The sequence below is a fragment of the Lipophrys pholis genome, assembly GCF_963383615.2.
Source record: "Lipophrys pholis genome assembly, contig: SCAFFOLD_25, whole genome shotgun sequence".
In the NCBI taxonomy this organism is placed as follows: Eukaryota; Metazoa; Chordata; class Actinopteri; order Blenniiformes; family Blenniidae; genus Lipophrys; species Lipophrys pholis.
This window is the reverse complement of record NW_028292149.1, coordinates 1084406-1100252: the sequence shown is the minus strand read 5'-3', so window position 1 is coordinate 1100252 and position 15847 is coordinate 1084406. Positions and strand designations below refer to the sequence as shown.

General features: G+C 41.7%; 2 protein-coding genes across 2 annotated transcripts in view; one reads left to right on the top strand and one right to left on the bottom strand.

Moving 5' to 3' along the window:
• LOC308128129 (NACHT, LRR and PYD domains-containing protein 12-like) overlaps positions 1-15847 on the top strand; it is a 417457-nt gene that overhangs the window by 143138 nt on the left and 258472 nt on the right. The window lies entirely within an intron of this gene.
• Positions 14492-15847, bottom strand: part of LOC308128131 (protein NLRC3-like) — a 229169-nt gene continuing 227813 nt past the window's right edge. Inside the window, exon 12 of the mRNA XM_080493783.1 lies at positions 14492-15766. Coding sequence (XP_080349909.1) covers positions 15731-15766 — 36 coding nt within the window. The 3' untranslated portion in view covers positions 14492-15730. The remainder of the gene's footprint in view (positions 15767-15847) is intronic.

Genomic DNA, 15847 nt, shown 5'->3' with positions numbered 1-15847 from the left:
ATGTCTGATACTCTTTAAATGTAGCATGTAGCATCTCTGGAGTACGACGTCTGATACTCTTTAAATGTAGCAGACAGCATCTCTGGAGTTTGAGGTCTGAATCTCATTAAAAGTAGCATGTAGCATCTCTGGAGTACGAGGCCTGATACTCTTTAAATGTAGCATGTAGCATCTCTGGAGTACGACGTCTGATACTCTTTAAATGTAGCAGACAGCATCTCTGGAGTTTGAGGTCTGAATCTCTTTAAAAGTAGCATGTAGCATCTCTGGAGTACGAGGCCTGATACTCTTTAAATGTAGCATGTAGCATCTCTGGAGTACGACGTCTGATACTCTTTAAATGTAGCAGACAGCATATCTGAAGTTTGAGGTCTGAATCTCTTTAAATGTAAAGATGCTAAATGTGTGACCCAACTGTGTTGTTTGGTCCACCACAGAAAGTCCAGTTAAAATGTAGGTGGGTTGTGAACGACACAGATGCTCCTGGTACAGTATGAGAGTCTGACTGCTTTCAAAAGGTCCAGGGATCATACAAGAGTATCAGTCACTCTCATACTCACTCTATCAGTCACTCTTGGTTCTATTGACAATAAGAAGCAAAAACACAACACTACTGCCTGGACATGTTTACTGGATCACATTAGGATGGATGGATGGATGGATGGATGGATGGATGGATGATGGATGACGGATGGATGACGGATGGATGGATGGATAGATGGATGCATGGAACAATGGATGGATGGATGGATGAATGACCGATGGATGACAGATGTTAGATGGATGCATGAATGACGGATGGATGATGGATGGATGACAGATGGATGATAGATGGGTGGATGGATGGATGAATGATGGATGGATGGATGAATGATGGATGGATGGATGATGGGTGGATGGATGGAAGGAAGGAAGGAAGGATGATGGATGGATGAATGGATCGAAGGATCGAAGGATCGAAGGATCGAAGGATCGAAGGATCGAAGAATCAAAGGATGGATTGGTAGATGATGGACGATGGATGCATGATGGATGAATGGATGGATGACAGATGGATTGATGGAAGGATGGATTGGTAGATGAATGGATGGATGGATGAGGAAGGATGGATTGATAAATGGATGATGGATGGATGATGAATGGATGAATGATGGATGGCTGATGGATGGATGATGGATGGATGACATATGGATGGATAGAAGGATGAATTGGAAGATGGATGGATGGATGAGGAAGGATGGATTGGTAGATGGATGGATGAATGGATGAATGATGGATGGATGACAGATTGATAGATGGATGGATGATGGATGGATGGATGGAAGAAAGGTTGATGAATGGATGGATGGAGGGAGGGAGGGAAGGATGGATGGATGGATGCAATGGAAACCAAGCTGATCCTGTGGTGATCCGGTAGTTAATATAAGGGTTCTGATGTTAAATTTCCATATCTTCATGAGAAACCAACTCATATAAGCCGAAATAGCTCAGCTGGGAGAGCGTTAGACTGAAGATCTAAAGGTCCCTGGTTCAATCCCGGGTTTCGGCAAAGACAGCTCTACTAGTGGTTTAAATCCATCAACTCCTACTATTTAAATGTAGCAGAAAGCATCTCTGGAGTTTGAGGTCTGAATCTCTTTAAATGTAAAGATGCTTAATGTGTGACCCAACTGTGTTGTTTGGTCCACCACAGAAAGTCCAGTTAAGATGTAGGCGGGTTGTGAACGACACAGATGCTACTGGTACAGTATGAGAGTCTGACTGCTTTCAAAAGGTCCAGTGATCATACAAGATTATCAGTCACTCTTGGTTCTATTGACAATAAGAAGCAAAAACACAACACTACTGCTTGGACATGTTTACTGGATCAAATTAGGATGGATGGATGGAAGGAAGGAAGGATGCTGGATGTATGATGGAGGCTGGAGGATGGAGGATGGATGGATGATGGATGGATGGATAGATGGATGGATGGATGAATGACCGATGGATGATGGATGGATGATAGATGGGTGGATGGATGGATGAATGACGGATGGATGAATGATGGATGGATGGATGATGGATGGATGGAAGGAAGGAAGGATGATAGATGGATTAATGGATCGAAGGATCGAAGGATCGAAGGATCGAAGGATCGAAGGATCGAAGGATGGATTGGTAGATGATGGACGATGGATGCATGATGGCTGAATGGATGGATGACAGATGGATGGATGGAATGAATTATGATGGATGGATTGATGGATGGAAGGATGGATTGGTAGATGAATGGATGGATGGATGAGGAAGGATGGATTGATAAATGGATGATAGATGGATGAATGGATGAATGATGGATGGCTGATGGATGGATGATGGATGGATGACATATGGATGAATGAGGAAGGATGGATTGATAAATGGATGATAGATGGATGAATGGATGAATGATGGATGGCTGATGGATGGATGATGGATGGATGACATATGGATGGATAGAAGGATGAATTGGTAAATGGATGGATGGATGATGAAGGATGGATTGGTAGATAGATGGATGGATGAATGGATGAATGATGGTTAGATGACAGATTGATAGATGGATGGATGATGGATGGATGGATGGATGGAAGAAAGGTTGATGAATGGATGGATGGAAGGAGGGATGGATGGATGACGGAAGAATGGATGGTTGGATGAATGATGGATGGATGGATGGATGAAGGATGGATGGATGGATGGAAGGAAGGATGATGGATGAATCCAAACATGGATAGATGATTGATCGATCGATGGATTGGTAGATGATGGAAGCATGATGGATGAATGGATGGATGATGGATGGAAGGAAGGAAGGATTGATTGATAGATGGATGGATGGATGATGGAAGGATGGATGGATTGGTAGATGGATGGATGAATGGATGAATCACAGATGGATGACAGATTGATAGATGGATGGATGAATGAATGAATGACGGATATATGATGGATGGATGGATGACGGATGGATGGATGGTTGGATGGATGATGGATGCATGATGGATGAATGGATGGATGGTGGATGGAAGGAAGGATGATTGATGGATTGATAGATGGAAGGATGGATTGGTAGATGAATGGATGGATGGATGAGGAAGGATGGATTGGTAGATGGATGGAGGGATGAATGACGGATGGATGGCAGATGGATGGATGGATGGATGATGGATGAATGACAGATGGATGGAACGATAAATGGATGGATTGGTTGATGATGGATGGATGGATGGAAGGAAGGTTGATGAATTGATGGATGGATTGAGGGATGGGTGGATGAATGACAGATAGATAACAGATGGATAGATGAATGGCTGGATGATGGATGGATGGATGGTTGAATGGATGATGGATGGATGGATGATGGATGGATGGAACAATGGATGGATGGATGGATGATGGAAGGATGAATTGGTAGATGGATGGAAGGATGGATGGATGAATGACAGATGGATGACAGATGGATGGATGGATGGATGGATTGGTAGATGGATTGATGGATGGATGACCGATGGATGGATGGATGGATGGAAGGATGGATTGGTAGATGGATGACGAATGGATGGATGGAAGGAAGGATGATGGTTGGATGGATGGATGGATAGATGGATGAATGGATGGATAGATGGATGATGGATGATAGATTATGGATGGATGGATGATGGATGGATATAATATACAGACATGACTTATGTCCACTAGGAAAAAGTTTCCTTTACTCAGTATTGGTGTGAATCTTGGGAACAAATGATAGAAGAAAGTTTTTCTGTTCAACTTTTTAAAGAATCCATGACTTTTAAGGCTTTTGGGTTCTTTGTAGAATAATGTGAAGGTTCCAACAACAACAAGGGAAATGTTGTCTCTGAAGTTAGCTAAAGCTTTGTCAAGCAAGGCAGGAGTTGAACCTGGAACCTTCTGATCCGTAGTCAGAAGTGTTCTTCATTGTATTTTCACGTTTGTAGATGTTTCTATTCATAATACTGAAGAAGAAACTTTCCATGGATCCATCCATCCTCCAGCTACTCTGGTTTCTTTCCACAGTCCAAAAACAAGCATGTGAGTTTAACTGGTGTGTGCGTGTGTGTGTGCGTGACTGTTTGTCCTGTGATGGACTAGAGACCATCCAGAGTGGATCCTCCCCTCGTCCATAGTAATGTGGGAGCAGCTAGTTACTGAGACCCGATTTAAAAAAAAAAAAATTAAAAAAAAAGTTTCCACGATCATTTATTGGTACCCTAAATTGAGCTGGGGTTTTTTTCCAATGGAAGTTGAGTTGTAATATTTTAATGTTTAAAATACATCCATCTTTACAAACATGTTGGTGAAGAAATTGTTTGGTAATGATTTAGTTGTCAGGTTAGTGAAATATCTCCTAAAATGTTCTGACTCCAACCATGAAATCCTCACTAACAGACAACACTTCCATAAATCCTCCCCTCCAGCAAGCAGCCACACACCACAATCCAAAGTGTCCTGGTGGGAGAGGGACAGGGTCCTGGTGAGAGAGGGACACATGCTGCTCAGGGCTTGTCCTCCTTGTCTTAAATCAACTCATTCAGTTCAATAAAAACCACCAGAACAAGGATTTAGCTGTATGAGGTTGTGGGTTCAATCCCCAGCATCTCCAAGCTTTATGTCTGACATCAACAGCAGCAAGTAGATTAATAGTGAGTTAGTGTCTCTTGATCGTGAGGAGACAAGAGACAAACAGGCTCTGACACGTCTCACTCACAAACAAGAGACACTTTTCTGTCCCATTCTACAAACTTCTTCAAGTCTTCTTCACCATCGCTCTATATTCTTCATCATCTTTGACAGGTGAAGCCACTCAGAGTAGTGACGGTGGTATAGTGGTGAGCATAGCTGCCTTCCAAGTAGTTGACCCGGGTTCGATTCCCGGCCGTCACAGAGGAGAGACTTTCCTTATAAGTTGATAACAACCTAAGAACTTCAATTTGACAAAGATAATTTTTTCACTTTGATTTGACAAGAAACTTTTTTCACTTTGGACTTTTTTTCAAAAACATCAATTCCCATTTAGAGTTTCACTTTAAGGTACATTGATTTTGACATTGATGTTGACAAAAATGTATTTTTTAAATCAAAATGAAGATGTAACTAGGTAGACCAGGTAGCAACAACACTGAGCAGGGAGCATCTCCATGGTAACAGACCCTGATCTCCTTTGATCTCCATGAGGTTCCTCTCTCATTTGCTGAATAGAATCCACAGGTGGTAATGAGACATTGATGGACTCTGTCGCTCTCTTATTATGCAACTAAACACACCTGTGAGCTACAAGCTTTAAATACTGGAGTTTCAATCACAGCAGGAGGTAATAACTCAAGGGTTTTTTGTCCAGAAGTATCTGCAGATAAACTTCATCCACAACTGAAGGTTAGAGTCTGCTGGAGTCAGTCCTGCAATATGCAAATTAGCAATGTCCACCGGACAGGAGAAAGCCTAACTTTGAGTTTGAGTCACTTTGTAAATAAATTGACTCAGTTCTAACCTTAGGTTTCCATATTTATTCTTTTTTTTACCTGGAAACAGTTCATTTCCCATCCTGAAGAGTAACTAGTAATCAGTAGTAATCCTTTTTCAAGGTGGTAACACTGCTTATGAGGGTGTAATCAGGGCTTGTTCATGATGGTGAGTTGATTGTTGGAGTTTCCAGATTGCAGATGTCACACCAAGTGGTGGACCACTCATGGCTGGAGGAAAGAACAACCTGGTTCCCCTGGGCAATGAAAAGGTTTAAGGTTCCTTGTCAGCAGGCAAAGTTTGGAGTTCCTTCATGAGTTGACAGTTCTATCGTGAGCCCTTGGCGTATTGATGATTGCCTACAGCAGCTGGCTACGACCCTGACAGACAGCATGCATAGCAACATCTCCTCCTTAGTATAGTGGAGAGAATCCTGGCTGTCATATGGGAGCTGGGGGTTCAATTCCCTGACAGGGAGTACTGCTCTTTAGTTTACTAACTGATAACCCTCAGGTTCAGGTCAGAAAGGCCCTTTTAATCACTTCCTTCCAGGTCACACAGCGTTTACCAAACATTTGAGTTGAAAAAGAGCAAGAAGAGCGCCCCCTCTAGCCAGGGGGATTAAAAGCTCACAGCACCTGCTATTCTCAGGCAGTCTTCCATACAAGCAGATGGCGCTAGATGGCGCTGTCTCTTCAACAAATGTTTGAAAGCACACTTCATTGCCAATCTTTCAGCCTCTATCTTCAAACCAGCAGCGCCATCTGGTGGAGTCAGAAAATAAAGAAAATGGTTGATGAGGCTTTATTTGGCCGAGGCTCCACCGAGGCTCAGTGCCGGTGTAAGATTGTAAAAGGACCCTGATAGAATCTGAACCCCGAGGTCCATTTTCCACAGCACAATATATGGACCCCTAATATTTGTACTGAAATGTTAATAGAATTTAAGAACAGAAATAAATATGAACAGAAGCAACAACATATAATAGATAGTGAGTAACTATTTTATTCTAGATAAACTAGGAGAGAGAGAGACATACTGATGGTAGATTTTAAAGGAGTTAGAATCTACTTGAGATTCCTCCAGACTACAAGTTGATGATAAAGCAACTTCATGAGTGACGACAACATCAACACATTAGGAGCCACTGCCGTGACCCGGAGTTGAACCAGGGAAGCTGCGGCCAAAACACAGAGTACTAACCACTATACCATCACGGCCCCAATGCAGAGTACTAACCACTATATGATCATGGTCACAAGGAAACATTACAATGATAATATCTCAGCAATCTTTGGTGACAGCACTGACTCTGAACCTCAAATTTATCATGTGTTAATAAAAGCCGGGGGGACGGAGGGGGACGTCTCTGCATGGACCAATAAGATGTCACCAGTTTATTAAAATGTTTATGACCTACCTACTGCCTGAATGTGTTGTAAATAAGTTTGCAGGAATTTTTACATGGATGAATTAAGCTGATGGTTCAATGGACACAAAGATATATCGCATTCATTATGTTTTTAATTATTAGTTATTAGTGTTTCAGCTGTACAGTTTAGCTACGTCACATTAACACAGTAAAATGTCGGCTAATGTCTGGAGCTTCAGCTGTGATGTGATGAAGAATTAATTTTCTTTGATGGACTGGTTGTTCTTATGAAGTGACCAGCAGGCTGAGAGAGAGAGAGAGAGAGAGAGAGAGAGAGAGAGAGAGAGAGAGAGAGAGAGAGAGAGAGAGAGAGAGAGAGAGAGCACAGACCTGTAACAAAGTATAAGTCCAATGAAATAGAAAGTATAGAGCCTTACCTTACTGTCAGCCTCCCTGAGTTTTTGTCTCCTCTTGCCTCAGCTGCACCTCGACACCCTGTCCATGAAAATCTCAAACAGAAGGGCTGACAAGACACAACCTTGGTTGAGTACTATGTCTTCCAGAACTTTCCCAGAGAGGCTGTAAAGTGCGATACCCTGATGGTTCTATCTGCTGACTCTGTTTGGTGATGTCATAGTGATGTCATAAAAGAATGGAAATGATCAAAGTTATTTTACTTCGATCTTCACTTTGATCTTGACAAAATTATTATTTATTAATTTCACCAACTAAGTTAGGTTATGTTTTCATCTGCTGCATTTAATTATTGGTTTTTATGTATGTATGTATGTATGTATGTATGTATGTATGTATGTATGTATGTATGTATGTATGTATGTATGTATGTATGTATGTATGTATGTACGTGTTTTAAGGACTTGCATGAAGTGTCACATTTGAGATGGGTGGAGTCATGGGCCCTTACAACCTATTGGCTCTTTCACTTGTTAACAAATCACATTAAGATTCTGATGTGGATCTGAACTGAATTTGGTCGCTGCCAAAAACAGACTGGATCAACAGCTTTTATTCCAAAAATTAAAATAAAGTCTCACACCTGAACAATCAACATATAAAAAACAAAGTGAGTCCAACATCACCATGACCCCCTCCTACAAATGGTTGGTCTTGTTTGTTTTTTCATGTCGTGGTTTTATTTCCCATTGCCCCTGAAGGCAACAAACACACTCACCAAAGCCAAGCAGCAACCAACCAACCAATGAGCAACAGGAGCAGCAGGCGAGGAGGTAAAAGGACAATGTGAGAGCAGACAGGTACTATCAATGCTTGTCTGGTAACAGCAGGGACAGAAAGACAACAAAGACACTCTAAGACCCTCACTCACCTCTCTCTCTCTCCTACACACACACACACACACACACACACACACACACACACACACACACACACACACACACACACACACGTCCATCAGGACCTGAAGCTTTGATGAAAAACGGTGTACATACCATGAAATAAATGCTGAAATTCTTAACCCTTGTGTCTTCCAAATCTTTAGATCTGAAACTGAAGTGGCTTCATGTCTTTCTTCAGTAGGTTTCCACAGTCCAGGTGACACTTGTAGTTTAATCCTCTGCTATGGCTCCATGTGGGTGTGAAGCCCCCCACAAAGCTCCCCTAAATGCTAATTTAATGACATGTGTCTCAACACTGACTACTCACATGATCCAACACTCGTTTAGAGTCAGTGGCTCACATGAATTGGGAGCTATTGAGCAAAATTACAGTATTTTTCATTAAAATGTGATGAAAAATACAGTAATTTTGCTCAACAGCTCCCAGGTCATGTGACCTATTGACTCCAAATCAGTGTTGTATTGTGTCACTAGTCATGATTGTTCAGACAAATGTCGTTGAATTAGTGTTAAATGGTTTTAATGAAAAATATTACAATATTTTTGAAAAATATAGTAATTTTGCTCAGTAGCTTCCAGGTCATGCGACCTACTGGCTCAAAGTCTGTATTGGATCCCATAAGTATATAAGCTGATGAAGGTACAGCTCTTCCTGTGACCTGTTAATGGTAATTTTTTTATGATATTCACATATTTCTAAAAAAAAAAAAACTTTTCTGGAGCTTAATAACTCCCAGGTAACAGATTCCAAATCTGTGTTGTATCACGTCTCCCACAACACGAGTTACTAATCAGTCCATATTCGAAAAACAAAGTCGAAACCATATCATTTCAAAATGTCCTTTATTTTGAAAACTGAGAGCTCAACTCTGCTTGAGACATTACCGTAAAGTTCCCAATACGAGTTACCATAAAAATGTTGGCGCGGCTCACTTCACCAAACAGAAACGAGCGCTGTGGAAGGACAACAACTGACTATTTACTTTAATCAACCCTTGTAGCCCTGCATAACTTACACTTGGTACATCCATCCATCCATCCATCCATCCATCCATCCATCCATCCATCCATCCATCCATCCATCCATATTCTTCCGGTTATCCGTTTCCGGGTTGCGGGTGTGACAGTCTGAGCACTGTCACCCAGATCACATCACACCTGATTAAGAACCTTCCTGCAGGTGGTGAGCCCACAGGAACACTTGGTACATCGCTTTAGTAATCTATTACTCCAGTAATCCATTACTTTGGTGGTCTACCTCTAGTGATCAGTAATTGTCCAAAAGTAGATAACAATTTACCTGTTTGATGATTTGTTTATATGTAAATTACCTCTGGTGGTTCAGAACCTTCCATTGGCCGATCACTAGAGTAATTTGCATATTCTGATCAAACCTGAACCCCAACAATACTTTCACTCACCAAACCTTTCATTCTGGTATTTCTTGTCCTACAATAAAACAACCACGTTGTCCTGCAGGACAAATCACGTTGTGTCTCCTGCCCTGCAGCTCTCATGTCTCTCACTCGCTCCACTTCCACCTGTTACATTTCTTAAAGGGAAACACGCTCCCCTCTCTCTCACTTCCTGTCGTTTTCCTTCAACGGAGGGAAAGTTTCATTCAGACCAAAGTTTTATCCACAAGATGAACCAGAGTGACACCGTCACCAAAACCTTGTCGAAATTTGGGTTGTTGTTCATAGAATTAATTCACTCAGCTCAGCACAGTTTTACCTCCTGCCTGGTTCTTCTGTCTGCCACAGACATGGTGGACTGAAATTCACTAGCAGCTTTTAATAAAGACCTTTTCATGATTAATATTCTTGTTTTTGGGGGGGTCACTTCTTTTATTTTAAGAATTGACAGAACTATTTGATAATATCACATCCAAACTGTAAAAACATTGTTCAATATGTTTGTTTCTTTAAGAAACTCAGACTAACGTGTTACTACAGAAGAGTTTTAGGGCCACTCATGAGAAAATAAAATAAGGTTTTTTTTCTTTTAATGTAATTTGATAAAAAATCCAAATGTTGATATACTTTTTCATCATACAATATGATAACAAAGTTGAAATACTGCATCATTTTGCAGAACTTCCTGTCCATCCACCAGGTGGCGCTATCACTGTGACTGTATATTGGTCTATGGAATTGATCAGGGCAGGACTCTGATCACACATGTAAAGAACTGTATAATAAGTGTAGTACTGAGTAACAGTCACCTTGATCCAGTGATACAACATAGTGACAGTGAGGAATTAATATTCCAACAAACAAACAGGCTCACACGGGGGGCGGAGCCTCAAAAGAACTCAATGAAAATGTAAAGTAAAGGAAGAGCAGTGAGGAAGCTCTGCCTGAAACGTCTGTGCTGGAATAAAGTGAAACTGACTGATCACAGTGTTTCTATTGTCCCATGAATTAATATTGTAGAATCTCACAAAGTGACTCATTAACAGAGTCGCTCATTTTCTGCAGCAATCCTTCCTGGATTTTGTTGCAGCAACAGTGTTGCTTTGTACTGGATGATGGGTTTGATTTCTTCATCTGATTAAAGACACATGTTGGTTAAGAAATTGTTTGGTAATGATTTAGTTGACAGATTTGTGATATATATCATAAACTGCTCTGACTACAACCATGAAATCCTCACTAACAGACAACACTTCCATAAATACTCACCTCCAGCAAGCAGCCACACACCACAATCCAAACTGCCCTGAGGTCTGTACTACAAACCCTGATCAACACATCCAGGATCTCTCAGTTTCCTGGTTGACTGATCCAGACAAAGCAACTCGAGAGCAGCTGGGATGTTCATATATGTTATATATGTTGCTATATTTACCTCTAGTTCACTACACATGGCAGAGAAATAAAGAAATCCCTCCCAGACCTGCTCAGCTGTATTCTGGCTCTTATATTGGTAGAATCATTACACATTACACTCTAGAATCATTACACTCCTATGATAATAATCTTTGTGCCTCCATTTTGTCTCTTGCTGCCGACTCGTATCGTCTCCATAATAGAGGACAGATGATGCAACATTTTGATTTTTAAGTTTAGAGGCTTTTTTTGTGTTTTTCATCAAACCTCTGTCCACCTTGAATGAGAATTTTATTTTATTTTTTCACAGCACACTATTCCTGAATGTTAATATGTATGTTAGCTAATGTGTACTGTGTAAAGACATTTCAATAAAGTACTCGTAGAAGTGAAAAAGTATCAGAAAATAATAGTAACAGTGAAAAAGTATCAATAACCTACCAACCTACACTCGGTAGAGCACAGATGTTCACCAAAGCCACATTTGTTTACGGAACCGAGTTAGCATGATATCCATTAGCTCATCTCAATGCTAACTAGGTAGACTAGGTCGCTACAACACTGAGCAGGCAGCATCTCCATGGCAACAGGCACTGATCTCCTTTGATCTCCATGAGGTGTCTCTCTCATCTGCTGAATTGAAGAAAGCCCAACTGAAGTCACTCAGTTCTCACCTTAAGTGTCCATATGTTCTGCCCTTAATTTTGTAGTCGTATTGGTGCTTTGTTTCAAAATATGAAATAAAATCATAGATCAACAGCAAGATATTACTTAAAACAAAGTCAATCCAACATTAGACACTGTGACAGTGACAGCCTGTAATGACACAGCTGATCAATTTGTAGGATTAATAATGGAAACAGAGACAGAAGGCAGAACAGAGAGTGTGGATTGTATTTTGATGTAAATGGACTTCAAATGGTAAATTGTAATAGATTGTGGACTATTAAATACTACATTGTGACATGTGATAAACTGTAGGGCCAGTTGATATTAAACGAACCAAAAAGCAAATATGTTATGGAAGAAACATACTTATTTAAAAGCACATAACTGAACCAATATAAAGTTGTATACAACATATATATACATATTTACACGTATATAATAGGGCCTCTGTTATTGATCATATCATTCACACATGTCGAAAAACCTGTTAAATCCAGAATCTACCGTCTTGGCTCCTTGTAGCACAGAGTCACTATGTACCACTTATAGTACTATCCCCCTTTTAGCTCCACTGTTTATGAGTTCATCATGGAATGTGTCGGCGTTGCTGTTTGAAAGCTCCTCAAACTGAATAAAGCCCCGATACTGTTGGTTGAGTCCTTTTGCTTCTTGAAGATGTTGCTGGTTGGTCTAGGAGGAGGATTCTCACACACAAAGTCAAAACCTCTTCTGAAATTTAACACAAAGGATCATGGTTGATGACCAAAAGGCTCATCCAGGAATTGAACCCGGGACCTCTCACACCCTAAGTGAGAATCATCCTCGTAGACCAACGAACAGACATGTTGAAGAAGCTAAAGGACTCCAGTGATTGTCATAAAGCTGCAGGTTTGGAGCATTTCCACACTTCAAGTCAGGGCCGGCTTGGAGTTTGTATGTTCTCCTTGTCCCTCCTGGGTTTTCTCTAGCTGCTCCTGTTTTCCTGAAAACCTCCAAACATATATTTCAGGCTCATTGGTGACATAATTCCTTAATCTCAAAATATCAAAGAAACACATTTTAAACCAAAGTTCAAGTGTTGAAGTTGATTGAGGACAACTTGTGTCTGAAATGGAGGAACCAAGGGTTCTTGTGGGTAATATGGGACTAAGAGCTCTTTAAGTTAGGATGGAGCCTGGTTGTTAAGAGCTTTAGAGGTTAAAGAAGGATTTTAAATTCTCTTGTAGATTGAACAAGAAGCCATTGAAGAGAAGCTCATATTGTAGTGATGTGATCTCTCCTGCTGGTTCCTGTCAGGACTCTCACTGCAGCTTTTCTATCACTTCAACACTTCAACATTTCAACACTTCTCATTTTGTTCTGCTCGTCATGGAGGAGATACTGAGACTGATGACATCACAGTGATGTCAGAAAGGAGCGCTTGCCATGTTGCCATGGTAACTGTTGCATCATAGAATGAATTCACTCGGCTCGGCACAGCTTAGCTCCTGTCTGGTTCTTCTGTCTGCCACAGACTGTAAACACATTGTTGGAGATGTTTTTTAAGAAGCTCAGACCAGCTGGTTATTACAGAAGAGTATTAGAGCCTCTCATGAGAACATAAGAGAAGAGTTAGTATTGTTTATTTCATCATCGCCCCTTTTATATGAAACAAACTCTGATCAGGATGGAACAGCCTGGTTGAATTACTGAGTTGATCACCTGCTTTGTAGTAACGCTTATCAAGGAATGAAAATGTTTGTCAATCCAGATCACGGAGAGAGATCTGGATGGGTGGAGTTGGTGAGGAATCAGAGAGCTGATGGGGGTCAAAGGTCATGCTCAGGGAGCCACAGTGGCGAGTGGTCAGCTGTAGGATTCATCACTGTGAACCACTGCCTGAAAAGAGAGCACCGCCCAACGTGGGACTCAAACCCACAACCCTGAGATGAAGAGTCTCATGCTCTAGCGACTGAGCTCGTCAGGCAACTTGTTGTGATGAAGGACGACTGTAATGTCCTACTCAGGAGACCTTCAGGGACCACGGTGGACTGTGGCTATTTGAAGCTCCATCCACAGTTGCTATGGATACAGGAGCAGGAGCAGAACTCTTTCAGAACCATGACATCATCACAAGAACAGCTGATAGAAGACAGGATGATAAAAATGATAAGAAGATGATAAGAAATGGAGGAGTTTGTTTTGTCTGCCAGAGAAGTGACTCAGGTTTCTGAGTGAGTTCTGTCAGAGCCTCTTCAGCTTGTGTGTCTCATCAGGTCTTTCTGGGCCGTTCACACCTGGTTAACATCTGTTTCAGGTTGTTGGGATTTATGGTTGGTTAATAGCATTAAATTACTGTAAGTAATAGATTACTAAAAGTAATAAATCACTGGAAGTAATTATATGAAAAATGTAAATTATTAATGGAAGTAAACGGTCATTTACTCATCAACAACTCCTAAAGTAATTGAGTAATTACTTAAAAGTTAATAAATTATCAAAAATAAGTTATTAATGAGAAATTGTTAATTTGAATAAATTCGTTATTTATTAATAATGAAAAGGGGGGGGCACCACCAGATAAACTGGAAATAGCTAATACCAAAATATCAGTCTCGTTTGTAAAAGGTTTATTTAAGTGAGTTAATATTTCTGAGCAAAAATATAACAATCTGAAATAAAAGGGGAGGTGTGAGATCCAAGCACAGACTGTTACAAACCAGTGAATTGTCAACAATAAATACACAATAATCACCAAGAATCGTTCAATTCAGCTAACAGGCGTTTATTAATAAAAATGTATTAATTCATAAATAATTCTGAAATCGTCTCATAAATCAACACATTCAAGTAGCAAACATCATCTAACACGGAGATCTAATCTATCAAACAGCAAACACTATGTACAAAGAGTGTGTGTGTGTGTGTGTGTGTGTGTGTGTGTGTGTGTGTGTGTGTGTGTGTGTGTGTGTGTGTGTGTGTGTGTGTGTCTGGCCTGGAGTGATGACTGGAATCGGTGTAATGACCTCGAGTGTCCACCAGAGGGAGGCAAACGTTGGCGGGTCAGTGTGGTGACCGTGACAACCACTAAGGGCGTGCGGCAGCCTCTTCTGGCAGGCAGAGGGAGAGCGCAATGGCCTGATGTGTCAACCAGGTGGACGTCAAGAGGGATTGCGATGACCAACGCGACCACTAGAGGCGTTTGACTCGCTCTTTCTGGGGAGGCAGCGGATTCTTAGCGACCAGATAAACAAGACGCCTGTCACGCGAATATGTGTGAGGGGGTCTCGGAACGACGCGGTCTCATCTACTCCCGTAAAGACTGGTGGACTTTGTCGGCCCGGTTCTGAGCGCCGGAGTTCTAACGGGACATGCAGTTAGAACTCTGGTGATGGATGTGGATGTGGTTTAGCAGCACCAGATAGCAGTTTGGCTGCTAAATGTGACTGTGTGTGTGTGTGTGAGCTTATCTGATCAGATAACAGGAGCGGCGGCGGATTAGTGAAGGAGGGGGAGAGAGAAGGGAGTTAAAAAGTTCTCAAGGAAGAGGAGAAGAGGAGGAGGAGCAGGAAGAGGAGAAGGAGGAGGAGCAGGAGGAGGATGTGGAAGAGGAGGAGGAGATGGCTGAGGAGGAGGAGCCCAAGGAAGAGGAGGAAGAGGAGAAGGAGGAGGAGCAGGAAGAGGAGAAGTAGGAGGAGCAGGAGGAAGAGCAGGAGGAGGAAGAGGAGAAGGAGGAAGAGGAGGACGAGGAAGAAGAGAAGGAGGAGGAAGAGGAGGAGGAAGAGGAAGAGGAGGAGGAGCAGGAAGAAGAGAAGGAGGATGAGGAGGAGCAGTAGGTTCGGTCCACTCAGTGATGGTTCTGTATCACATCCAGAGGAACCCTGGTTCGATGCTGGACTCTCACAGCTCTTCACACTGCTCTACTGACACTCTGCTGATCTTCAGGTGGTTCCTCTGTCGCTCACTGCTGGATGAAGCTCTGCTCTCCTCATGGATCTTCAGGACACACAGCGTCCTCTCTGCTCTACCTCCACCTGCAGAGAGATGAGAGAGATGAGAGGTGATGAGGAGAGTCTCTGTGGAGCAGCCAGGACTTCAGTCCTGTCCACAGCAGC